Source organism: Macaca nemestrina, chromosome 12 (genome assembly GCF_043159975.1).
Source record: "Macaca nemestrina isolate mMacNem1 chromosome 12, mMacNem.hap1, whole genome shotgun sequence".
Taxonomy (NCBI): domain Eukaryota; kingdom Metazoa; phylum Chordata; class Mammalia; order Primates; family Cercopithecidae; genus Macaca; species Macaca nemestrina.
The window spans coordinates 102273069-102300825 of NC_092136.1; the positions used below are offsets into that span (position 1 = coordinate 102273069).

General features: G+C 38.3%; 1 protein-coding gene and 1 non-coding gene across 2 annotated transcripts; both read left to right on the forward strand.

The window, feature by feature from the left end:
- Positions 1-442: 442 nt before the first annotated feature.
- LOC112428863 (U6 spliceosomal RNA) lies at positions 443-550 on the forward strand. The gene has a single exon (XR_003020930.1). It is a non-coding gene; the product is annotated as a U6 spliceosomal RNA (small nuclear RNA).
- A 3935-nt stretch (positions 551-4485) lies between these two features.
- On the forward strand, positions 4486-24119 carry LOC105493721 (baculoviral IAP repeat containing 3). Its single transcript, XM_011761583.2, has 9 exons — positions 4486-4594; positions 8935-12469; positions 12572-12671; positions 15153-15231; positions 16023-16071; positions 17672-17914; positions 22917-23171; positions 23717-23758; positions 23865-24119. The coding sequence occupies exons 2-9, from the start codon at positions 11617-11619 to the stop codon at positions 24056-24058; spliced, it is 1815 nt and encodes a 604-aa protein (XP_011759885.1). The 5' UTR covers positions 4486-4594; positions 8935-11616; the 3' UTR covers positions 24059-24119.
- The last annotated feature ends 3638 nt before the right edge of the window (positions 24120-27757 follow it).

A 27757-nucleotide genomic window follows, 5' to 3' on the forward strand; every position in this document is an offset into this window, starting at 1 on the left:
GGCAGATAGATCACTTGAGCCCAGGAGTTTAAGACCAGCTGGGGCAACACGGCAAGGCTCTGTCTCTATAAAATATACAAAAATTAGCCAAGCATGGTAGCCCATGACTGTAGTCACAGCTATTCAGGAGGCTGAGGTGAGAGGATGGATTGAGCCCAGTAGGTTGAGGTTATAGTGAGCTGAGATTGTGCCACTGCATTTCAGCCTGGGTGACAGAACAAGGCTCTGTCTCAAAAAAATAAAAATGAAAAAACAAAACCACAAACAAACAAACAGACCTAGAAAACTGAAGATAGTAATGGCTATACAGTATGTGTCTATCTTGTCACTTTCCTCAAAGGTTTCCTTGTGTATTTCTGTCGTGACAAGAGTATTTGGAGCTTGGAATTCACTGGCTTGGAAGAAAATAAAAGAGTATTTGGAGAGAAAATACATTTAGGCTGCGCTTGCTTTGGCAGCACATATACTAAAATTGGAACCATACCGAGAATATTAGCATGGCCCCTGTGCAAGGATAACAGCTAGATGCTGAAAGGAAAAGAGGAGCTTTTGTTATAAAGTATGTGAGATATACAAAGAGTTAGAAAGAAAATGCAAGGTATGTTACACCATTAAAGATATGGATGCAGGTTTAGAATAGAGAAAGCCTAAGTGGATAGTTTGGATAGATTGGCTCCATTGTTGTTAGTCAGTAAACAAAGGTTTACTGAGCACCTTTGAGCAGACACTCTACTAGTACTAGAATAACGCAGTGAGCAAATACATACACATTTGCCCAGACACATTTATCTAGAGAAACTATTTTTTTTTAATTGTGCAAAATGTTGCAAAGGAGACATGTTAATTTGCTTCCAACCTAGTAGGCCTGACCCTAGCTCTCATGACCAGTTTGAAAAACGTGGGACTCAGTCAATTCAAGGATTTCTTAAGCCATGGTCTTTATTTGTTTTTATTTATTTACTTTTTTGGCAATGGAGTCTTGCTCTGTCTCCCAGGCTGGAATGCAGTAGCGAGATCTCAGCTCACTGTAATCTCTGCTTCCCGGGTTCAAGCAATTCTCCTACCTCAGCCTCTCAAGTAGCTGTGATTACAGGCACCCGCAACCATGCCCCGCTAATCTTTGTACTTTTAGTAGAGACGAGTTTTCGCCATGTTGACCAGGCTGGTCTCGAACTCCTGACCTCCGGTGATCCACACACCTTGGCCTCCTAAAGTGCTGGGATTACAGGTGTGAGCCAATGTGCCTGGCCAGCCATAGTCTTTAAATTGGGGTAAGTGTGCCCCTGGGTTTTTACAAAGACTTACCAACAGGGAGGTGGGAGCTCAAATAGTTTTAAGGAATTAATAGCCTGACTCTCAACTTTCATATGTAGTTTCTCCTAAAACTGATCTACTTGAAAACAAGAATTGTGAAGTTTGCCAGGGTTGTTTTGTCTTCTCATCTCCCTTTTCACAATGGTTCTCTGTCTTCTCTTAAAAGACAGGCTTACCTCTCACCTACCATGAGTTTTAAAATGGTATATTTCTCTGGGTGTCGAAGCCTCCTGGATGATTTGAAATAATTGATCGGCATGAGTGTTGAGAAAATGAATAACTCTAATATCTGGGTATAGGGTTGCCAGGTAAAATACAGAACACCAAATTGAATCTAAATTTCAGCTAACTAATGAATAATTTATTAGTATAGATAGGTACCAAATATTGCACAATACATTCATATACTAGAAATGCATTCATTATTTATATTAAATCAAAATTTAACTAGGTGTTCTCTGTTTTAATTTGCTAACTCTGTCAACCCTACCTGGGTACCAAAAGTTCAGTGGTTTCTAAACCACCAATTTCAACAAAATTGAGTTGTCTACTGATAAGTAATTACATATTTCGACTAGAGATCACTAAATGACTTTTGAAATATAAAACATATTTTTTAAATTGTGAAAAAATTGCCATAATAATGTTTCTTCTGGGCCTATCTACTTATCTACTTATTTCTGTGAAATAGGGTTTACAGCATTTATAATCTGTAGAAATGAAAAAAAGGAACAGAATCTGTGCTGAACCCTAACATATTATAGCTATAGGTAATATTCATGACTGCACACTTGAAACACTTGCTTAAAATACAAGCTGCAACCCCCTTAAATTGTATTTGTAATAGTTATTAACACTTACTATATATATATATATATATTTTTTTTTTTTTTTTTTTTGAGACGGAGTCTCGCTCTGTCGCCCAGGCTGGAGTGCAGTGGCTGGATCCCAGCTCACTGCAAGCTCCGCCTCCCGGGTTTATGCCATTCTCCTGCCTCAGCCTCCTGAGTAGCTGGGACTAAGGCGCCCGCCACCTCACCCGGCTAGTTTTTTGTATGTTTTTTTAATAGAGACGGGGTTTCACCGTGTTAGCCAGGATGGTCTTGATCTCCTGACCTTGTGATCCGTCCATCTCGGCCTCCCAAAGTGCTGGGATTACAGGCTTAAGCCACCGCGGCCGGCCAACATTTACAATATTTTTATATTGTCTTGACCAATTACGTTTTAAAAGTAATGAGAACAATATCAATGATAATGTCATCAAAGAGGATTTTTCTTTCTTTTTTCCTGAGATGAAGTCTTGCTCTGTCCCAGGCTGGAGTGCAGTGGCACTATCTTGACTCACTGCAACCACTGCCTCCCCTGTTCAAGTGATTCTTATGCCTCACCCTCCCAAGTAGCTGGGACTACAGGTGTGCACCACCACACCTGGCTCATTTTTGTATTTTTGGGAGAGATGGGTTTCACCATGTTGGCCAGGCTGGTCTTGAACTCCTGACCTTAGATGATCCACCCACCTTTGCCTCCCAAAGTGCTGGTATTACAGGCGTGAGCCACCATGCCTGGCCAAAGAGAATTTTTTTTTTTTTTAACATTTAGATCCTTATGATCCCAGAGAAAAAAATGGATTTCAATTTATAATATGTATTTGTTTCAGAGATATGTGACAGAGAGATCATAAAAGATGTTCAGTGTAAACATGTATTAACATTCTGTAGGGGAATTGGAATGTTCAATGACAAAAGGCAATGATAAAATATTTTTAATTATTAAAGATGACTTGATAATTGCTTCATGGATGATCATGTTTGTCAAATTACTATGGTATTAGGATCCATCAAATACATTTAAAAGAGTGTTCTATCAATTTTTTCCAAAAATATCTATGTTTACATTTTGTAGATTACTGACATGTACAACAGCTTTATGTTTTAATGTTAAGTTAAAAATGGGCAAGGGAATGCAGAGCTTTTTGAAATTCTTCTGGTGAGTACATAATCAAAAATGTGTAAGGCCCACAAATTATTTTCCATAATCTCAGGACTGAGTTGAAAATGGCTTAGAAAGTCTTGATTGAAGCAGACTCAAATGTGGATTAAAGTCTCCATATGATAAATACACTTAGTCTTTCTGAAATAATTCCAACTGGAACTTCAGTTGCTATGGACAGCCAAGTCCACCTAAACCAGAAGATGCCTCAGCTCAGTCCATTGTGTGCGGAATGCACTGGATGCTGTTTCCACAGAATGATGAAGGACCAAATAATCTTTATGGGCTCTGCCTCTGGTTGGTAACTGTCTTTGATCTACTGGAAGACAGAAAATCAGATGAGCTCTCCCAAATCCATCTCTTACCCTGGTACGGATGGCTCTCAGATAAAGTTGCTTAAAGTTACTACTTAGAGAACGTTGAGGAAAATATGGCAGTGCAGTTAGACTCGAAGATGACAGGTTTCCCTGAGAATGGCACTGCAACTCAGACACCTGCCCTGTGAAATCAAAGGCTATAAAGGAGGGATTTTTTTAAGTAGCCAACTCCACCATACTTATTAAAAAAAAAACAAGAAGTATTTCAATACAGAAAATTAATAAAGCAATTTCAATCTTTAAAATGGTAAAAATAAACTGCAAAGGAGAACTGCATGATTTTTTTCACATACCCCTACATTTCCTTTCACCTCTTACTTTCTTGATCAGAACAAAAAGTAAAAATAAATAGAAAGATTTCACAAAGTTTCGATTTTTTTTTTTTTTAATGCTGGACTTCTGCAGCTATAGTAGAAGATTGAAAACCCGAACCTTTTTACGTGTAAAGTGTATGGCAGATGGAGGGTGAATAGGGCATATTGACCTTTTCCAGGCAGGCTGAGCAATGACCGTCCTCTCTGTATGGGTTGTTATCAAGATTTCCTCTGGCCCACGAGCAATGAAGCAAATGTCTTTCAGTAAATGCCGCGCAGATAGGCCACGGTTAAAAGTCATGCTTTTGGGTCATGGAAATCCCCGAGCGGGTTTGCCAGGCCACTGATTAAGAGGAAGTGTCTGTGGTTATTACCCCTGGAGTTCCCCTAAGTCCTAAAAGGAAAGCACCAGTGCACATGCAAACCACTGGGAGGAGTGCGGAACGCCTGCTACGGGTAGGGGTGGGGATTTGGGTGACGCATTTAAAAGACAGCGTGAGACTCGCGCCCTCCGCACGGAACAGGCCGGGCGACAAGTGTCGCTTGAAAAGACTGGGCTTGTCCTTGCTGGTGCATGCGTCGTCGGCCTCTAGGCAGCAGGTGGGCGAGGAAGGCTGGGGTGTGCGTGCGTGTGTGTGTGTGTGCGCGCGCGGGCAGCAGGTGGGCGAGGAAGGCTGCTGTGTGCTTGTGTGTTTGTGTGTGTGCGTGCGCGCGCGCGCCTCCCCTGGGGTAAGAGGTGTGCCAGCGGGTGGCCGAGGGGCGCTCAGGGCTAGAGCGCTGCAGAGGTTGAGAGTCAGTGGGTGGGGCGCAGTTATCAAACGTCAGGGCCCAAAGGCAGGCTCTAGATAGGTTCCAGGTGCTCAATTTCTATTTTACCTTTGGAGTGAGCCAGTGGAATTGTGCAGCTGTGTCATTTTGATTCGGTTGCCAAGAGTTATCACTGGGCCTTTGCAGGTGCCAAATAAATTTCAGGACCGAGCCTAACACAGAGCTCTGGCACAGGAAGGAAGTAAAGTGTTTAATGAGCAAATGGAGGCATGTTTCCAACCTGTGGTAGGAAGACAGCAGTTTTTGGTTGTCTTCCTGGTGATCAGCATGGAAACCCAGAAGTGCTCTTACTCTGATCAATACAGTGTCGAAGGCATGTACCTGATGCTAACGTAACAATAATATTAACTATTGACTTTATTTGCTATTATGTATTGCTAACATTAAGTACTGCTACCTGCTATATGCTAGGTTTCTCTCTGAAGAATTTACATGTATTTTTCACGTTTAATTATCATAATCGTAAGGAGCAGAATTATCTCCATTTGACAGTGAGGAAACTGAGGCTCTTGGAGATTTACTTGTGCAACGTCATGCTTCTGGTTACCGGGCTGCTTGGTACTGAGCACCCCAGATGTCTGACTCCAAAGCCTGATCCTAATCAATCACTGAGTAGACTCTGTGGTCATTAATGTAAAATTGATAGAAGTACTGTGGTCACTTGGGGCTCAGTCACATTTGCTAACATTTATTTCTTCAACGGGAAGTCTTTGTGTCTACCCTGTATGCCAAGCTTTGCAGATGCTATGAGTGGGAGGGCAGGTACAGAGATGAAACATATTAATAGCTGCGGTTCTAAAATACCTTACTGTCTAGGGGGAGGCAGAAAGAAAAGGCACACTTGCCCTCCAGTGTCATAGAAATGGATGTGCCGTGTGCCCAAAGGGTAGGGATGCCCAACAGCCCTGGGATTGGGGAGGTTGCTTTCTTGGTAGGTTAAATGGAAGAGTCAGAAGACGAAAGGTTGGGGACTGAGCCAATCTGAGAAGGAGCCACTAGAAATGAAAGAAGAATCCCAAGAGCTTGGTATCAGAGAAGCCCAGGGAATGGGACATTTCTAAGAGGAAGTGTGCCCCAATGTCAGATGCAAACATTTCCATTTGTTTTGGCAAAAAAACCATTGGTGTTATTAATACTGAGAGCAGTTTTAAGTGATGCTGACTTAATGAGTAAATGGGAGAGGGAAAATGGAGACATTAACCGTACACACATGTCCAGTTTGCTTGGCTATGAAGGGAAGGGGCGATACAGGGTAGTTGCTACAGTGGGAAGTGGGGTTGAAAGGGGATTTTTTTTTTTTTAGACGGAGTCTCACTGTGTCACCCAGGCTGGAGTACAGTGGCGCAGTCTCAGCTCACTGCAACCTCTGCCTCCTGGGTTCAAGCGATTCTCCTTCCTCAGCCTCCCAAGTAGTTGGTAGTAAAGGTGCACGCCACCATGCCTGGCTAATTTTTTGCATTTCCTTTTAGTAGAGATGGGGTTTCACCGTGTTAGCCAGGATGGCCTTGATCTCCTGACCTTGTGATCCACCCGCCTCAGCCTCCTGAAGCGCTGGCATTACAGGCATGAGCCACCGCACCTGGCCGAAAGAGAATTTTAAAAATTTCTTTCATTTGAGAGTTGAGATAGATTTAAGCATGGTTGTTATGTGGAAGGAAAAGGGCCAGTTGAGAGTGAGAGGAATGAGAGTTGAAGCAATGAGGGAGATGGGATTAAGAACAAGATTTCTGAGGCAGTAGGAGAGTTTAGGATCCCATAAGGGGGCAAGTCTTTAACTGAGGCAGCAAGTAGGTTGTGAGCCAAAAAGGCTTGGATATGAGAATGTGAGGCGGTTCCTGCTCAACGATATCTCTTTTCTTTGAGAAATAGAAGGCAAAGCAATGGACTGAAAATGAGATGGAGTGCAGTGGAGAAATCTGAGGAAGGTGTTGAAGGTTTAGAAGGGTGCATAGGGCAGTGGGCTAGGGGGCTGAGCAGGGCGAAAAGGAATTGCTAAGGGGTGGCAAAGGAGTCTTAAGTGATGCTGGTCCCAGTCTGCAGGGCTGCATCTAGGTGTTGGAAATTGTTAGGACAGAGGCTGAAGTGATCTGGGGTTGACATCTTGGCATATTTTTGTATATTTATTGTATAGTTGTTGCCTGAATTTCCACAAATATATACCTTGCTGGAGTGCAGTGGCATGATCTTGGCTCACTGCAACCTCCACCTTCTGGGTTCAAGTGATTCTCCTACCTCAGTCTCCTGAGTAGCTGGAACTACAGGTGCGTGCCACCACACCTGACGAATTTTTTTTGTATTTTTAGTAGAGACAGGGTTTCACCATGTTGGCCAGCCTGGTCTCAAACTCCTGATCTCAAGTCATCTGCTTGCCTTGGCCTCCCAAAGTGCTGGGATTACAGGCGTGAGCCACCACGCCTGACCTAAAGCTTCTTTAGGATAAGATTTGTGTAAGGGGTTTGCAAACTCAAATGGAGGTGATATAAATGAGAAAAACTCTGAGTCTCTCTTTTTCTTTTTTCTTTCTTTCTTTCTTTTTTTTTAATTTTTATTTTTTGAGACAGGGTCTTGCTCTGCACACCCAGGCTGGAGTGCAGTGATGCAGTCTCACACTGCAACCTCTGCCTCATGGGCTCAAGTGAACCTCCTGTCTCAGCCTCCCAAGTAGCTGGGATCACAGGCATGTGCCACCATGTCTGGCTAATTTTTGAGGTATTTTTGTAGAGATGGGGTTTTGCCAGGTCACCCAGTTTAAGGCTGGTCTCAAACTCCTGGGCTCAAGCAATCCGTCTACCTTGGCCTCCCAAAGTGCTGGAATTACAGGTGTGAGCCATGGCATGAGAGCTTGTGGGATGTCTCTTTTAAATGAAAGCATACTCTGTTTCCATATTTGATATGAAGGAATATCCTTCCTTTTCACAAAGACAAAAGTTCTCCTATTTTTCTGGAAACATATGTCCTTCTTCTACTTTTCATTTCTGTTACTTTTGATAGACACATGTTACACTGATTTCACTTTCCTCATAATTCTGCTGTAAGAAAAACAATAGTGCCTGTTCAATGACAAATGGCAACAGTCTGTTATTGCTAGACTGTTATTGTTAGCGGAGACTACCAGAACAGTCAGTCCCAGTATCAGGGAATCAAAGAGAACACGTTCCCTCTCTAAAGGGCACAGCTGCTGCTCAGCTCTAGCTGCCCTGCAGGACTATAGACCCAGTGTTGCTAGATCTTTTGATTTTCCAAGAGAAGCTTGGAATCTAGAATGTGATGGGAAGTCTCTTCCATTTAAAAATGTTGGCAATTAACGGTAAGATTTAAAAATACTGTGGTCCATACTGTTTCCAAATGGATTTGGAAACTGTATTAAATTCAAATGAGGCATGTAGATTAATCCACAGCATGGTACAATGTAAATTTTCTGGTTTCTTTAATTGCACTGTAATTAGGTAAGATGTTAGCTTTGGGGAAGCTAAGTGCAGAGTATGCAGAAACTGTGTCATTTTTGTAAGTTTTCTCTAAGTATAAATAAATTTCAAAATAAAAATAAAAAATTAGTAAAGTACTATAATGCAATTCTATGTAAGCCAAACATGATATGTCTTCCAGTTTGAAACCTCTAGGTTTTATTTTATTTTATTTTTGAGACAGAGTCTTGCTGTGTCACCCAGGTTGGAGTGCAGTGGCGCTATTTCGGCCCACTGCCACCTCTACCTCCCAGGCTCAAACGATTCTCCTGCCTCAACCTCCTGAGTAGCTGGGATTACAGGCGTGCACCACCACACCCAGCTAATTTTTGTATTTTTAGTAGAGATGGGGTTTCACCAGGTTGGCCAGGCTGGTTTCGAACTCCTGACCCCAAGTGATCCACCTGCCTTGGCCTCCCAAAGTGCTGGGATTACAGGCGTGAGCCACTGCACCAGGCAGAGACCTCTGTTTTTTTAAATCTCTTTTTGGCCTCTACAGTGACTAGTAAAGCACCTGATACATGGTAAACAATCAGTAATTATTAGTGCTCTATTTTGGAGAAAATGTTTTTTAAAAAAGTCATTGTGTTCCATCTATGAATTGTTTGACTTTTAAAACTGTCTTTTTGTTTGTTTGTTTTTGAACAGGTTTACAAAGGAGGAAAACAACTTCTTCTAGATTTTTTTTTTTTTCATTTTCTTCTATAAATCAAAACATCTCAAAATGGAGACCTAAAATCCTTAAAGGGACTTAGTCTAATCTCGGGAGGTAGTTTTGTGCATGGGTAAACAAATTAAGTAGTTGACTGGTGTTTTACTATCCAAAGAATGCTAATTTTATAAACATGATTGAGTTATATAAGATGTAACTATAATGAGTCTGATTTTGAATTTGATTTGTGGAAGTAAAGGAGAAGTGATCCTAGCTGGGGCATATTGTTAAAGCATTTTTTTCAGAGTTGGCCAGGCAATCTCCTACTGGCATATTCTCCCATTATGTAGAATAGAAATAGTACCGGTGTTTGGGAAAGATTTTAAAATGAGTGACACTTACGTTGAACAAAAAGCTAATAATAAATCCTCTGCAAACTAAAGAAATATGCAGATGAAAGCTTTGACACATTAAAATACTTCTACAGTGACAAAGAAAAATCAAGAACAAAGCGTTTTGATAGGTGCAACAAATTTAGAGGAAGTAAAAAGATAAATGTGATGATTGGTCAAGAAATTATCCAGTTATTTATAAGGCCATTGATATTTTAAAAGTCCAAAAGTGTGTTTAAGTGGGCTGTTACCTCTGAGAATGATGAGGATGAGAGTGATGGTTGAAGGTTACATCTTAGGAAATGAAGAAATTTAGAAAGAAAAATAATATAAAGACAGTGATGAATACAAAGAAGATTTTTATGACAATGTGTAAAATTTTTGGCCAGGGAAAGGAATATTGAAGTTAGATACAATTACTTACCTTTGAGGGAAATAATTATCGGTAATGAGATGTGATGTTTCTCCTGCCACCTGGAAACAAACCATTGAAGTCTGCAGTCAAAAAGTCCAACATCTCTGAAATCCAGGAAACCATGCTTGCAAATTACTGGTGGAAAAAAAAAAAAGCCACAATGACTTTCTTATTGGTCATTGCTAGTATTACTGACTCAGAACCTCTTTACTAATGGCTAGGAAGTCATAATTGAGAAATTCTGAATTTTGACAAGGTCTCGCTGTTGAAATGGTAAATTTAATTTTTTTTTGTCACGATAAATTCTGGTTCAAGGTATGCTATCCATGAAATAATTTCTGACCAAAACTACATTGATGCCATTTGATTATTCATCTTAGCCTATACATGGCATTTGGTAACTTTTGACTGTTTTAAAAAATAAATCCACTATCAGAGTAGATTGGATGTTGGCTTCAGAAACATATAGAAAAACAAAAGTTCAAAAATGTTTTCAGTAGGTGATAAGTTGAATAACTCTACAATGTTAGTTCTTTAAGGGGGATAAAAATTTTTTAAAAAATCTTTGAAAGGTCTTATTTTACAGCCATATCTAAATTATCTTAAGAAATTTTTTAACCAAGGGAATGCAATATATATCATGATTCTGTTTTTCCAAAAGTAACCTGAATATAGCAATGAAGTTCAGTTTTGTTATTGGTAGTTTCGGCAGAGTCCCTTTTTGCAGCACCTGTTGTCTACCATAATTATAGAGGACATTTTGGTGTTCTAGCCAAGTATACTCTTAGAATAAAAAAATGTTAACACTCAGTTGCTTCAACAGCATGAAGCTGAGTCCAAAAGACCAAATGAACAAACACATTAATCTCTGGTGATTTATTTTAAATAGAATATTTAATTGCATAAGATCTAATAGTATCATTATGCTTAAGCAATTATATTCCTGATGATCTATGGGAAATAACTATTATTTAATACATATTGAAACCAGATTTTAAGAGCGTTAGCCAGTCCTGTTATTAGTAAAGCTCTTTATCTGGAGAGAAATTTTAGATTGTTTTGTTCTCCTTATTAGAAGGATTGTAGAAAGAAAAATATGACTAATTGGAGAAAAATTTGGGATATACCATATTTCATTGAATTCAAAATGTCTTCAATTGTAAATCATACCATTATTGTATGTACCTCTAAGAAATAAAAGTGCTGCTAATTAAAATATGATATGCCATTAATTATAAAATACTTCTTGATAACAGAAGTTTTAAAATAGCCATCTTAGAATTTAGTGAAATATGGTAATGTATTCTTTTCCTCCTTTGAGGTAGGTGTTATGCTTTTTTTTCCTGGCTACTAAATTTCACAATTTCCAAAAAGCAAAATAAACATATTCTGAATATTTTTACTGTGAAACACTTGAGAGCAGAGCTTTCCACCATGTAAAGAAGCTTCATGAGTCACACATTACGTCTTCAGATTGATTGAATGCCACTGAAACATTCTAGTAGCCTGGAGAAGTTGACCTACCTGTGGAGATGCCTGCCATTAACTGGCATCCTGATGGCCTAATAATACACTTTACTCTTCTGTGAAGGGTTTTAATCTTCAGCACAGCTTACTCTGTAGCATCATGTTTACATTGTATGTATAAAGATTATACAAAGGTGCAATTGTGTATTTCTTCCTTAAAATGTATCAGTATAGGATTTAGAATCTTTCCATGTTGAAACTCTAAATGCATAGAAATAAAAATAATTAAAAATTTTTTCATTTTGGCTTTTCAACCTAGTATTAAAACTAATAAAAGCAAAGCCATGCACAAAACTACCTCCCCAGAGAAAGGCTAGTCCCTTTTCTTCCCCATTCATTTCATCATGAACATAGTAGAAAATAGCATATTCTTATCAAATTTGATGAAAAGTGCCAACACGTTTGAACTGAAATACGACTTGTCATGTGAACTGTACCGAATGTCTACGTATTCCACTTTTCCTGCTGGGGTTCCTGTCTCAGAAAGGAGTCTTGCTCGCGCTGGTTTCTATTACACTGGTGTGAATGACAAGGTCAAATGCTTCTGTTGCGGCCTGATGCTGGATAACTGGAAAAGAGGAGACAGTCCTGTTGAAAAGCATAAAAAGTTGTATCCTAGCTGCAGATTCGTTCAGAGTCTAAATTCAGTTAACAACTCGGAAGCTACCTCTCAGCCTGCTTTTCCTTCTTCAGTAACAAATTCCACACATTCATTACTTCCGGGTACAGAAAACAGTGGATATTTCAGTGGCTCTTATTCAAGCTTTCCATCAAATCCTGTAAACTCCAGAGCAAATCAAGATTTTTCTGCCTTGATGAGAAGTTCCTACCACTGTGCAATGAATAATGAAAAAGCCAGATTACTTACTTTTCAGACGTGGCCATTGACTTTTCTGTCGCCAACAGATCTGGCAAAAGCAGGCTTTTACTACGTTGGACCTGGAGACAGAGTGGCTTGCTTTGCCTGTGGCGGAAAATTGAGCAACTGGGAACCGAAGGATAATGCAATGTCAGAACACCTGAGACATTTTCCCAAATGCCCATTTATCGAAAATCAGCTTCAAGACACTTCGAGATACACAGTTTCTAATCTGAGCATGCAGACACATGCAGCCCGCTTTAAAACATTCTTTAACTGGCCCTCTAGTGTTCTAGTTAATCCTGAGCAGCTTGCAAGTGCGGGTTTTTATTATGTGGGTAAGAAACTGAATCTGCTAATTTAAAAAAAATACATTTCATTTTATACATTTCAGTGGGCAAATTATGTGTATTCATGTTTTGGTCCAAAATTAATTTTAGGTAACAGTGATGATGTCAAATGCTTTTGCTGTGATGGTGGACTCAGGTGTTGGGAATCTGGAGATGATCCATGGGTGGAACATGCCAAGTGGTTTCCAAGGTAATTGTTTTGAAATTCTCTTTGCAAATTCTTGTGATTATCATGAGATTGCTTATATGTGTTTACCTTAAATCAGCTGTTACTTTACTCCGTTCCAAATATATATTTGTGAATAAGTTTAGGATGGATTACTTAGCAAAATACTTAAAAAGTTTTGATGGACTTAATGAAGAAATATATTTGGGGATTTTTGTTTAATTTTTAAAGAAATATATATATTTAAATAATACATGCTCATTATAAAAACAAAGTCACACATTGTAGAAAAGTACAGAGAAAGAAAATTAAACTGTCCAGAAATCTTACCACCTAAGGATGAACATGGTTACCATTTTAGTGAACATCGCTCCAGACATAAAGAAATAAATGTATACAATACATATACATATAGAAATAAATATCCATATAGAAATAAATGTACACAATTTTACATAAATTAAATATTCTATTTAGTTTTGAAGTTTTTTCAGTCAACATATGTCTTGGATATATTTCCATTCATTCAGTATTCAATAACAATTGATCACCTATTGCCAGGCATTGTTCTGGGTGCATAAAATCAGTTGAACAAAACAAAGACCCCTGGTCGCCTAAGTTTGTATTATAGCAGGAGAGAACAGACAATTAATAAAAACTTGAATAAGTTATAGAGCATGTTGGAAAATAAGTACAATCAATAAAAAGAACAAAGAGGGGTTTAGAAATGCCAGGCGGTTACAATACTAAATCAGGGTAAGTATAGTCTCATCTCATGTGTTTTAATTGCCACACAGCATTTTAATGTGATATGTTACCCTTTTGATTGTTTAACTGGCCGCCTAGCGTTCTAACTAATCCGGATCAGCTTGCAAGTGTGGGTTTTTATCATGTGGGTAAGAAACTTAATGTACAAACTAAAATACCAGCTTCAAAATACTTTTTTCACATTCTCCTTTTTCATCTAAATCATGTGGCCTAAAATTACATTTTTTCATGATCAAAACTTTTGCTATTATTCAGCTCGTTTCCCATTTGCCCTGAGAATACTGCACTGGTGACAAGCTGCACTGTTTTTTTCCAAATGGGGAAATGGGTTAATATTGATTAATAAATGTGGCATCTTAACTTATTTTGATTCCTTTTTTTCTCTTTTTTTTTTTTTTTTTTTTTTTTGAGATGAAGCCTGGCTCTGTTGCCCAGATTGGAGTGCAGTGGTGTGATCTCAGCTCACTGCAACCTCCGCCGGTTGGGTTCAAGCAATTCTCACGCCTCAGCCTTGCTAGTAGCTGGGACTACAGATATATGCTAGCATGCCCAGCTAATTTTTGTATTCTTAGTAGAGACGGGGGTTCACCATGTTGTGCAGGCTGGTCTCAAACTCCTAACCTCAGGAGTTTGAAGTGCTACCACGCCCAGCCAACATTAGTGTGTTTTCAAGAATCTTAGAAGACTTGAAGAGAGTAGCTAAGAGCTGTGAGGAGAAATGGACTTACTTGACCTCAGTAGACTGAGAGGCTCCTGACCCTTGTCCACTTGAGCCTTGGTAGATTACTAGTAATCGCCTTCCTCTTGCTTATATCAACCTGCCTTTCACTACAATATCTCTGATCATTCTCTATATGCTAAATGAATAGTAAAGTGATTATATGTATGTTTATACTCATTTGAAATATTTATACTTCACAATATATTAAAAGTAAATTGATTATATGTATGTTTATACTCATTTGAAATATCCAGTCTACAAATGGCTGGATTAGTCCTGCCCAAATTAAGATAAACATTTAGTGCTTTTCAAAATTAGCTGAAGTGGTCGGGTGCAGTGGCTCATGCCTGTAATCCCAGCACTTTGGGAGGCTGAGGCAGGAGGATCGCTTGAGGTCAGGAATTCGAGACCAGTGTGGCAACATGGTAAAACCCCATCTCCACTAAAAATGCAAAAATTAGCCGGGCGTGGTGGCAGGCACCTGCAATCCCAGCTACACTGGAGGCTGAGGTACGAGAATCACTTGAACCCGGGAGGCAGAGGTTACAGTGAACTGAGATCATCCCACTGCACTCCAGCCTGGGTGACAGAGTGAGACTCTGTCTTAAAAAAAAAAAAATTGGCAGAAGCATAATATTTCTTGGCAAATATAAAAATATTAATTTTGTAAGACATTCAACCTGTATGAAAAATGTTAACTGTCATGAGAAGCATCTTACAAAACAATTAAAAAATCACACAAAAAATTTGGATCCTATCATAGGATACTTACAGGTTAGTTTTAGAAAACAATTTTTTCTTGAAAGCAATACAATAGAATCAGTTCCCAGTGAGCTAGGATTTATTTATTCTTGTAACATTAAGTTTAGAATAAATGATCGTAAATGATTCTGTGATTTGGGGCAAACAACCAGATTTGAAATGGAATAAACACCTAGAGATGAGAAATTTATTTATTACATTTTAATTTCACTGGTATAAATAATACCTCAAACTTTATTTTCTTTACATTTTAGGTGTGAGTACTTGATAAGAATTAAAGGACAGGAGTTCATCCGTCAAGTTCAAGCCAGTTACCCTCATCTACTTGAACAGGTAGGTCGGGAAAGTTCTTTTTTTAAATATTGGTTGCCATCAGAGAAATTACTTTCTGATAATTACAGAGAGTGCTATTTTAATGAAAAGACAAGATTGTTTTAGAAATACTTTTTCTTTTTCTTATCAAACCTGGCATGATCTTAGAAAGTATTATTCTTTAGAGAAAAATAGATCCATAAATGGTAGTCTCCTGATAATGACACTTGTGATGTTTCTCTTTAAGCATTTTTTCAATCAAGTTGCAATAAATTAAACTGTTTGGGAAAAAAAATGACTGGGATAGTAGCATTTAACAGTTTTCCTATATAAATTTTCCTTCAAAAGATCTGAGAAAGAGAATTTTATTGCTTTTTCTAATCTTCTTGGGAAAACAAATAACTTACTTAATAGTTGGATGGTCAATCCCATTCCAGCCATGAGCAATGAAACTGATATAGGGTCCAACTTATCCCAAAGAATGACCCAGGGTAGGTAAGACCTGTGTATGAAAGAAAAATTGATTGTCACATGGATTATTGAAAAGGTACAGTCCTTTTCCTTCCTTAATGAAAATGGGTTTTATTTGTTATTATATACACACACTGAAACTCTATTAATTTATGGCCTAGGGAATAACTATCAAATATAAATGAAATATTGCTTTTGGTTAAAAAATTATTTTGCTAGTAAGCAAGTAGTTTGCAATAAATTGAATAAAATATGTCTGTTGGGTCATTTTCATTGCAATGGGTAAGATAAGATTTATATTTTAATTTATATATATATATATATATTTTTTTTTTCTGCAGCTGCTATCTACATCAGACAGCCCAGAAGATGAAAATGCAGAGTCATCAAGTAAGTGCAATGGATAATAATGAATGCATTTAAATAGAGTCATTTGGTACTGTTAAGATTGAAAGTTGATAACAGTAACGTACCTTTATATTGATTTATAATTTACAATGAATGCATTTTCAAATATACTGTGTTGGTATTTCCCAAACTTCAGTGCATATCAGAGTTGCCTGGAGAACTTTAAAAAATATGACAGATTTCCAGTTTCTACTTCAGACCTACTGAATTAAATCTGAGTATCTAAAGGAGGGGCTCAGGCATGTATAGTTTTAACAAACTACATACATCTAGCCTAACCCTTGTTCTTGGGCCAGTGTGAGAACAGATGTACTATGATATTAGATTGCTCACATATTCTTTCTGTGAAAGGGAAAGGATAGAACATGTTAGTCCCCTTTTTAAATAGGGATCCTGAGGCTCAGAAAAGTTACATGACTTGTACATTGCCTTAAACCTAAAATGCAATAGAGCTAACATTTGTACAAGCTCTTCTACTCCATTATCTCATATTCAATTCAATTCAATATATATTTATTGTGTATCTCCTGTTCTGAGGAAAGAATAGAGAACAGGATAAACATAACTCCTGGTCTCATGTATCTACGGGATACACAGAAACACACAGACAGGAGAAAGGGATATGGCAACAAAAGTAAAGTGTAATATGAGAGTGCATATAGGACAATTAACCCAGACTTGGAGGGTCAGAAAAGGCTTTCCAGAGGAAATATTTGTCTTAGCAGAAAATCCAAGGGAAGAATAGGAGTTAACTGAGTGACAAATGGAAGAAAAGAGTATTCCAGGCAGAGAGAACAGCACATGAAAGACCGAAGTGACAAAGGAGAATAGGCACCTTTGAATAACTGAACAAAATTCTATATGGCCAGAAATAGGAGTTGCTAATAGACAAATGAGTGAAGCAGGCCAGCTGTATGAGTGGTCAGCACTGCAGGCAGAATTTGACACCAGAGCCATCAGTTTGTGACTCCTGGGCTAGAGTGCAGAATGCGAATGATACAGTGGCGAGGGATGAGGCTGAAGAGCTAAACAGGGTTCAGATTGTATGAGACCTTGTAAGCCATTTCTATTTTGGATTTTATCCTAAGAGCAATGAAATTGTTGATAGAATTCAAGAAGTGTGACGCAATCAGATTTGTGTTTTTAAAAAGTCACTCTGATTACACTCTTGAGAATGAACTCCAAGGAAGCAATATTGTATAATAAGAGCCTCGCTGAAAAAATATGTGAATTATTCTTGATTGAAAGCTCATTTGTTCATCCAACATAGGGAAAAAGAATCTCAATTCTAGTGGGAAGTAATCCCTGCCATTCTGTTTCCTTCTCCTGCTCACATATGTATATCCAGTTATGACAGGTAATATGTATTTTGCATCTAAGTACAATATTTCATGTTGCTATTTTGATGACTGAACGTGTATATCATTTTAAATTTAACAATGTTCATACAAAATAATGCCTATACATTTTGTTGGTTTTACATTTTTAATATTGTAAAAACATTTTTGATTTCAGTTCAAATTTTAATTTTTAAGAAATATACAGGCTATCCTAATATGTGTTAAATTCTTGTTCCATATAGTTATTCGTTTTGAACCTGGAGAAGACCATTCAGAAGATGCAATCATGATGAATACTCCTGTGGTTAATGCTGCCGTGGAAATGGGCTTTAGTAGAAGCCTGGTAAAATACACGGTTCAGAGAAAAATCCTAGCAACTGGAGAGAATTATAGACTCATCAGTGATCTTGTGTTAGACTTACTCAATGCAGAAGATGAAATGAGGGAAGAGGAGAGAGAAAGAGCAACTGAGGAAAAAGAATCAAGTATGTAGATTTATTAATACAGTCTATTTTCATAAGGATTTGATACCAGTCTACATGTTATGGAAAATATACTCATCTAGTATATCTGAAAATATACTCAATCCAGTCAGATTTTTTTCATGTTTAGTATTCTGAATTCAAATGCTGAAAAATTTATTCATATTCAGATATATTTGAGTTGCCCATAAGTTGAAAATGTATGATGTATTTTTTCCTGTTTTTCCTTAATTCATATATATATATATATATATATATATATATTTTTTTTTTTTTTTTTTTTTTTTTTTTGAGACGGAGTCTCGCTGTGTCTCCCAGGCTGGAGTGCAGTGGCGTGATCTCGGCTCACTGCAAGCTCCGCCTCCCGGGTTCACGCCATTCTCCCGCCTCAGCCTCCCAAGTAGCTGAGACTACAGGCGCCCGCCACCACGCCCGGCTAGTTTTTTTTTTTTTTTTTTTTTGTATTTTTAGTAGAGACAGGGTTTCACCATGTTAGCCAGGATAGTCTCGATCTCCTGACCTCGTGATCCACCCGCCTCGGCCTCCCAAAGTGCTGGGATTACAGGCTTGAGCCACCGCGCCCGGCCATATTTTTTCTCTGGATAGCTGACGCTGTGTCCAATTATGCATTCATGGCACTTTTTTTTTCTTAAGGTTTTGAAAATGGAATCCTTGTTGCAGCATGGCACATTTTTAATCTCAGGCTAGTTGCTCACTCCCCTTTGGAGTAAATCAGGGTGGGATCAGCGACAATTATTAATTTTTTTTTTGAGACAGAGTCTTACTCTGTCACCCACGCTGGAGTGCAGTGGCATGATCTCAACTCACCGCAACTTCTGCCTTCTGGGTTTTTTTTGAGACAGAGTCTTACTCTGTCACCCACGCTGGAGTGCAGTGGCATGATCTCAACTCACCGCAACTTCTGCCTTCTGGGTTCAAGCAATTCCCGTGCCTCCCTCCCTTAGCTGGGACTACAAGCACCTGCCATCATGCCAGGCTAATTTTTGTACTTTTAGTAGAGACGGGGTTTCTCCATGTTGGCCACACTGGTCTCAAACTCCTGACCTCAAGTGATCCACCCGCCTCGGCCTCCCGAAGTGCTGGGATTACAGGCATGAGCCACCGTGCCTGGCTGGACAATTGTTAATTTTAACGTTAACATAAAAGCATGTCTTAGCCTGTGACTATACATTAATGCGCAAACTACTATTAAGTCCCCTACCTGCCCACACAAGAACTGAGTCTTTCAGAGCATCCTTCGATTATTTAGGCAAGTCCTAGGATACTGTTTCACAATTTCTTAGGACAAGTTGCTCATGTCCTTCCGTATTAACCTTATCCACTACTATGTTCTCTATTGCCCTTCACAAAAACTCTTCTGGGCACATCCATTCTCATCTGGCTGTTTTGACGGCTGTTATCACTCTGTCCTAGACAAAAAGAAATGCTGATCTCTCCTTTCCCAAGCATGGACCAGACCTATAAGTCCCTTCAACACAGCTAAAAACAGATGCAACTTTTAACAAGCTCTTATTGGAGACTTAAGGGTAACAGAAGGGAATTATATCACAAATGTCGATTTACAGCTGCAACTAGATGTGGCCCCTCTTAGTGCCCCCGGGCTCATCCTCATAAATCTCTCTGCCTAGCTTCTGGTTCATCTCTGTGTAGCTTTGGCAAGTTTACACAAATCACTCGGAATGTCCCAGTAATGTTTTCCTTTATCAAAACTCAGGCCCCCAAATATTCATAAAGTTCAGAAGGACAACAAAGATTTCTCCTTATCCTTGTCCAATGCCATCCGGGATCTATTTCTTCATAGGATTATTGACAGTCAGATCGTCCATTGCATTTAGGGATAAATCCAACCCTGCCCATGAAGATGGATTTGTTTTCTGACCCAACCCGGACAAACCTATCAGATCATAGTGACATGGCATCATACATTCACCCAAGTGTGAATTACTCAGTCTATAAACCACTAGTGTAGCAGCAATACAGTCACAGTTAACCTTTGCCCAGCCTCATCAAGTTCTCTTTTCTCTGTGAAGATTAGGCAAGTATGTCCTTCCTGTAGCCTTCTTAGTGGTAGCCATTTGTCACCAGCCAACAATTGCTCAAAGAAAAGAACACTTATCTCCACAACCATTGAGAGACCCCATAAAATCTGAAACTATCCACTTATAAAATATTTATATTTCTTTCAAAGACAATCAGAAAAGTCTCCAGAAATGACTTCAAGTCAACAATATATAATAATTTACATTGTCAAAAAGAGCCCTTAGTGTTTCTGCCTCACTGTTTTATATATATATATATCTACTACCTAGTATGGTGCCTGCATATAGTCTGTGTTCTGAGTGAGTGAATGAAAACACATTTAGGTTAATTATTACTTTATAGTTTCCCAAGAACAGTAAGGATATAAATAAAGAGGCAATTTAAGATATTTTTTCCCAGAATAAAATAATAACATGGCTGGGTGTGGTGGCTCACGCCTGTAATCACAGCACTTTGGGAGGCTGAGGCAGGCAGATCACTTAAGCCCAGGAGTTTGAGACCAGCCTGGGCAACATAGCAAAACCCTGTCTGTATAAAAAAAAATACAAAAATTAGCAGGGTGTGGTGGCATGTGTCTGTAGTCCCAGCTATTCAGGAGTCTGAGGTGGGAGGACCACTTGAGCCCAGGGAGGTTGAGGCTGCAACGAGCTATGATCATATGCCACTGCACTCCAGCCTGGGCCACAGAGTGAGAGTCTGTCTCAAGAAAGAAAGAAAAAAAGAGAGGAAGGAAGGAAGGAGGGAAGGAAGGAAGGAAGGAAGAAAGGAAGGAGGGAAGGAAGGAAGGAAGGAAGGAAGGAAGGAAGGAAGGAAGGAAGGAAGGAAGGAAGGAGGGAAGGTGGGAAGGAGGGAAGGAGGGAAGAAGGGAAGGAGGGAAGGAAGGAAGGAAGGAAATAATATGCTTCAAAGGTATACTCAAGTCTTCCGAAGGAAGGAAGGAAATAATATGCTTCAAAGGTATACTCAAGTCTTCCAAACTTACAAACCAGAATATAGTCTACAACTTTGAAATGAAACTTTTTCTCAGTTACTAGCAATTAAATTTTAGAAATCTTAAGAATTTCAGAGAATGTATTATATTAGATTAGGTATAATTGCAAAAATAAATCTTAGATTGAAAAACCAGTATACTTCAACACCAAGTTTACATTATATTTTTATTTTCTGATATATCCCTACTTTGCTAATATAGATAATTTAACAAAATATAGTAAGTTCTAAGTCTTCTACCCCCTCACTATTACTTTTCTATTCCTACTCTTTAAATTATAGAACTAAGGCTTGGTTGTTCATTTGTTCAACAGATATTTATGGAGCATTAACTTTGTGCCAGACACTATTCTAGCTCCTGACCCTTTTCTCATTTATTCTCAGAGCTTCAATTATTTTCAAAGTATGTCTTTAGCCTTGTCTTTTTGATGCAGCACCATTTTAATTCTTTATTTTCTGGTTGTTGTTTTCGATTTTTGATGTTTTCTTTTTTCCATTTTTTATTCTTTCTTAAATGGTTCTTTTTATGAGTCCTATCACTTGACAAAGTCAGTGTATCTAAAATCTAACCATCCTCTCTCCCAAAACAGTTCTTCAGATAGCTCAGCCTCTGTCATTAGTTATTTTTTAGAAATAGCTTTATGGCTTATGGTAAGCTATATGAAAATTAATAAACTTAGATTCATAAGTTATATTCCAAAGAGATAATAAAATCACAGTTTTACAATATAAAATGTTTTACCAATGGATACAAAATCTAGGTCTTGAAGGAGAATTAGATGTTATCTTGTAGGACAAGAAGGTAGTCATTGACAAATAGGGTTTAGTATTCAAAATGCTGTTACTGCCTTTCCCTGCTTACTATACAATATTCAGGTAATGGCAATATGTCTAATTTCTGGAAATAATTAAAATTTCAACTTGGAATTTTAAAGAAATTTTATGGGCCGGACACAATGGCTCACACCTGTAATCCCAGCACCTTTGGAGGCTGAGGTGGGCAGATCACTTGAGGCCAGGAGTTCAAGACCAGGCTGGCCAACATGGTGAAACCTTGTCTCTACTAAAACTACAAAAAATTAGCTGGGTGTAATCTCAACTACTCAGGAGGCTGAGGCACAAGTATAGCATGAACCTGGGAGGTAGAGGTTGCAGTGAGCTGAGATCACACCACTGCACTCCAGCCTGGGTGACAGAGCAAGACTCTGTTTTAAAAATGAATAAATAAATAATAAAAGAAATTTTATGGAAGAATACTTTAAGAAAAAATTGTTTTAATTATCTTGATTTTATCTTTCCCCAATTTACCTAGATTGAATTGAAACATCAATTTTAATAGGTTCTAAGTTTCATTTGGTTAAAGGCTTAGCAGTATTGCAAAATGATTGAAAGCACAGTACATGACACCAGACTACCTCAGTTTGATTTTTGCTAGTTGTGGTGTCCTTTGGCAACTTACTTGCCTCACTGTGGCTTCATTTTCTCATTTGTTAAATGAGGCTATTTGGACCTACCTCAAAGAGCTGTTGTGAAGATGAAATGAATCAATGTGTATAAAGTTCTTAACACAGTGCTCACTAAATGTTAGTCCTTACTATAATTATAATTATAATTATAATTATAATTATTATTATTATTATTATTACAGCTTTTTGAGACAGGGTATTGCTATGTTGCCCAGTCTGGTCTCTGACTCCAGGGCTCAAGTGATCCTCCTACCTCAGCCTCCTGAGTAGCTGGTGCTACAGGCATGTGCCACTGCACCCTGAATTATAATTATAATAACATTATTATTAAGCACAGGAGATGAGATACCCCTAAACCTAGCAATCAATATCAATGCCTTACTGATTATGAATTAAAGACAGTTTTTATTCTGTTACATATGTAGGCCTGGAAGGAAGTTTGTGAGCAGTGTTTGAATATGTTTATGTTTGTCTTCTTTTTTATAAAGATGATTTATTATTAATCCGGAAGAATAGAATGGCACTGTTTCAACATTTGACTTGTGTAATTCCAATCCTGGATAGTCTACTAACTGCCAGAATTATTAATGAACAAGAACATGATGTTATTAAACAGAAGACACAGACATCTTTACAAGCAAGAGAACTGATTGATACTATTTTAGTAAAAGGAAATATTGCAGCCACTGTATTCAGAAACTCTCTGCAAGAAGCTGACGCTGTGTTATATGAGCGTTTATTTGGTGAGTGGTAGAAAATTATTTTTTTAAATTTTCTAAGTCAATTGAAAATATGATCTTATTAATAACTTATGATTATTGAAAATAATTCAGGCTGAGTGTGGTGATGCATGCCTGTAATCCTAACACCTTGGGAGGCTGAGGCAAGTGGATTGCTTGAGCCCAGGAGTTTGAGACCAGACTGGACAACATGGCGAGACCCTATCACTACAAAATTTTTTTAAAAAAATTAGTTGTGATGGTGTACACCTGGTAATCCCAGCTACTCAGGAGGATGAGGTGGGAGGATGGCTTGAACCTGAGAGATAGAGGCTGCCATGAGCTGTGATTGTGCCACTGCACTCCAGCCTGGGTGACAGAGTGAGACTCTGTCTTGAAAAAAAACTCAATCAAATTTATAGATATTAATTGCGTAAAAAGATTAAAGACTTTTGTTGCCTTGACATGCGTATTTGGCCAAAGTCTAAAGAGTTCATTTTTAAAATATATTCTGTAGCTAAATATTAACCTTATTTGTCATAGTAATGCTTTTTCTTTTTCTCCCTTAGTGCAACAGGACATAAAGTATATTCCCACAGAAGATGTTTCAGGTAATAGTATTAATATTTTAAACCAATAGAAAACATTGTCTATTTTCTTGGTTTTTTCATTGAAGAAGCAAATTGCCTTTTATGAAAAATTCTTTCCTCTTTCTAGATCTACCAGTGGAAGAACAGTTGCGGAGATTACAAGAAGAAAGAACATGTAAAGTGTGTATGGACAAAGAAGTGTCCATAGTGTTTATTCCTTGTGGTCATCTAGTAGTATGCAAAGATTGTGCTCCTTCTTTAAGAAAGTGTCCTATTTGCAGGAGTACAATCAAGGGTACAGTTCGTACATTTCTTTCATGAAGAAGAACCATCACTTTGTCTAAACTTTAGAATTAATTTATTAAATGTATTATAATTTTAACTTTTATCCTGATTCAGTTCCTTAAAATTTTTTATTTATTTACAACTCAAAAAAATATTGTTTTGTGTAACATATTTATATAACTATATGTATCTAAACCATATGAACATACATTTTAGAAACCAAGAGAATGATAGGCTGTTGTTCTTATGAACAAAAAAGAGATAGCACTACAAACACAATATTCAATCAACATTTCAGCATTATTGAAATTGTAAGTGAAGTAAAATTTAAGATATTTGAGTTTGCCTTTCAGAATTTTGAATATTTTGGCATTGCATTAATACTGGCAACATGAAGCCAGATGTGGTGGTGTGTGCCTGTAGTCCCAGGCTGAGGCAAGAGGATTACTTGAGCCCAGGAGTTTGAATCCATCCTGGGCAGCATACTGAGACCCTGCCTGTAAAAACAAACAGAACAAAAACCAAACACCAGGGAGACACATTTCTCTGTCTTTTTTGATCAGCGTCCTATACATTGAAGGTGTGCATATATGTTGAATGACATTTTAGGGACATGGTATTTTTATAAAGAATTCTGTGAGAAAAAATTTAATAAAGCAACAAAAATTACTCTTATTCTTAATAGCTTTATTTCTATGACGTTGGATAGTTTAGTCACTCCCAGACTCTTTCCATACTTCCTTGAAGCCTCTTAAATATTGAACTACAGTTTATATTCTTTCCTATAAGATGCTTCTTCATTGACACAGAGCATGGGGTCAAGACACTATAAAGTCTATAGGATTTTATGGAATGCCTGAGACAAGAATCAAACAGTCCCTTTAGTAAGTTTGTTTATTCATTTGTCTATTGATTCATTCAAGAAGTCTGATGCCAGCCCCGCCTATTGGAAGAAGGTCTGAGTTTTATTCTTACCTCTTTGGTATTAATTCTGAAACTTAGAAAGTACACTGGTTAGCAATGCTTGGGACCAACAGGTTGTTCTGGTAAATAAATCTGTTCCATGTTGTCAGTGCAACAAAATGTCCCCCTCTGCATTACGTTTTTGGTACTCAACATGTCCAAGTCATAACTCTCTCCTTTGTTTCTTATAGAGGTATTAGGTCTTTAAGACTAGAAGTAAGACTGTAATAGGGAAAATCAGGGGAAGACAGGCAAAGGCCAGTCATCTAAACCAGTTCTAGATGTCTGTGTAGGGGCAGATGGCTCTGTAAGGGCAGAAGGGAAAGAGCCCTTCATAAGGGTCACAGCTGACAATCCTATAACAAAAGACAGGTTAACAAGAGAAAAACTCAACAAATGTATTTAACCAAAGTTTTACATGACCGGGGAGCCTTCAGAATGAAAACCCAAAATTACAGGGGAAACTATGCATTATTATGCTTAGGTGTGATAAAGAATGGACAGCCCTGAAGAACAGTGATTGGAAAAAAAGATCTAATGGGAATAGACTCAGCTTGGGGACCTAGCAAGGCCTGTCTGTTCAGATTCTTTTTGGTCTCTGTGCAGCATTCCTTCCTCCTGGATACAGGGCAGGGCCTGTATGGAATGGGGATCTTATAACCTACTATCAAACAAGGTAGGTCAGAGAATTTATTTATGGCCAGCTCTTACATAGGTGAGGGAAGATTAGAGTACTATCTTTATGATGTAAGTCTGGCATTGTGGAAAAGTGGTTCCGGTTTCTATGACCTACCTTGGGGAAGAGGAATTCAAGTTTCTATATCTTGCTTTCGGGGAGAATGAGGCTGAAACAGGAGGGCAGGATAACGTTAGAGAAAACTTTGCTTCTGAGGCTTTCACTTCGGGTTTTCTGAGCCCCAACATCTGCTAGAGTTATAAAAATTAGGGACGAAGCGAGGGGAGGAAAGAATCCATCTCTTCATTCTGATGCTGGGAGACTATTTCCTTGAGATGCAATTGATTTTGCCTCTGCTAAGAGGCACTGCTGGCTAGCCACATGCTAGCCAGTGTCCTGCATGGGTGCTACCCTGAATTATTTGTAATTGTGCTTAGGTGATTTGTAACTCAAGTATAGGATATTTAAATAGTGGGCACCCTTTTTGCAACTTTTTTTTTTTTTTATCTAGTTCTTGTATACTACAGATAATATTTGAACTTGTCATCTCACTGTACAACTTTTGTTCATTTCTCATTTTGGTAATAAATAGCTATTATAACCAACTCACTTATTCAAATATGTTATTTCCCTAAGTGTTATTTTGAAATTTTTTTTCGGAAAAAATAAATCACCATAGATAATAATGGTAGCTCCATTTGTTGAACAAATGTCAGATGTTTTCAGGTGCTTGACATGCATTAATCCATTTGATTGCCTCCAGCCCCACCTACCAGCCAACCTGGTCTTCAGTCATAGGTTTTAAACCTCAATATATAAGGGTGATCATACAGGACTTTGCAGCAAGCTTAATTTCATACTTCAGCCATGCTCATTATAGCTTCCATCCAACCTTTCTCTTAATTTCCTTATGTCACTTGATACCATTAGCCATTAAGTTCCTTTGTGGTCACAGGCAATGTGATTTAACCATCTTCAGCTCCTACTGGTGAAGGTCACCTCCTTTTGTTGTCTTGCACATCATAGTAGACACTACGTATGTTACTAAGAAAATTCAAGACCAGATGCAATGGTTCACACTTGTAATCCCAGCACTTTGGGAGGCCAAGGCAGGTGGATCATTTGAGTCCTGGAGCTCGAGACTAATCTGGGCAACATAGTAAGACTATGTCCTAATAAGAATGACAGAAAATTCCAGGCAAAACAGATGTGATGTTTAAGAGATTCACTATTTTAAAAGCAATACAAGTACCCTTGAAACAAAAAGAATCAGTGGGTCAGTATTACTTAATCTCTTAAAAATTTCGCCCACTCCTGGCCAGATGTGGTGGCTCACACCTGTAATCCCAGCACTTTGGGAGGCCAAGGTGTGCGGATCACCTGAGGTCGGGAGTTCAAGACCAGCCTGACCAACATGGAGAAACCCCATCTCTACTAAAAGTACCAAAAATTAGACAGGCGTGGTGACACATGCCTGTAATCCCAGGTACTTGGGAGGCTGAGGCAGGAGAATTGCTTGAACCCAGGAGGTGGAGGTTATGGTGAGCTGAGATCATGCCATTGCATTCCAGCCTGGGCAACAAGAGTGAAACTCCAGCTCAAAAAAAAAAAAAAAAAACCAAAAAAAAAAACCCAAACCATAACAAAACAAAACCATGCCCACTTCTAAATCTTGAGTCAAGATTTAGGCAAGGTCTCATTTGCAGCATTTGTACTGTGCAAATAACAGGGTTTTTTTCCAAGTTGCACAATATTTCTGCTCCTCCTCAGGTCAACATGGCCCTTAGTAGTCTTCAACTTTATTTTCTGCCACTCACCCATTGCTCACTATCTCTCAGCCACCTTGGTTTTGATTAGTTTCTAAATATGTCAAACTCTCTTTTTTTTGCTTCAGCGTCTTTGACTGGAATCTTTCATTCATTCTTTCCCTGGCAAATTCCTACTCATTCTTCAGGTGTCAGCCTCCATGTTACTTTCTCAGACTGTCTTTCTCTGACTTCTCCCATCTAAATCATATCCCTTTGATAGTCTCTTTAGTAGACCCTTTGTTCTTTTTCTTCATAACACTTAACACAATTTGTATTTACAGTTTTTAA

Bases quoted from the DNA above. Each gene is read 5' to 3' on its own strand.
- LOC105493721 (XM_011761583.2), top strand. From the start codon at position 11,617: ATGAACATAGTAGAAAATAGCATATTCTTATCAAATTTGATGAAAAGT. The intron at 16,072-17,671 runs GTAAGTGCAATG...TGTTCCATATAG, and splicing joins TGAAAATGCAGAGTCATCAA to TTATTCGTTTTGAACCTGGA. The intron at 17,915-22,916 runs GTATGTAGATTT...TTTTTTATAAAG, and splicing joins AACTGAGGAAAAAGAATCAA to ATGATTTATTATTAATCCGG.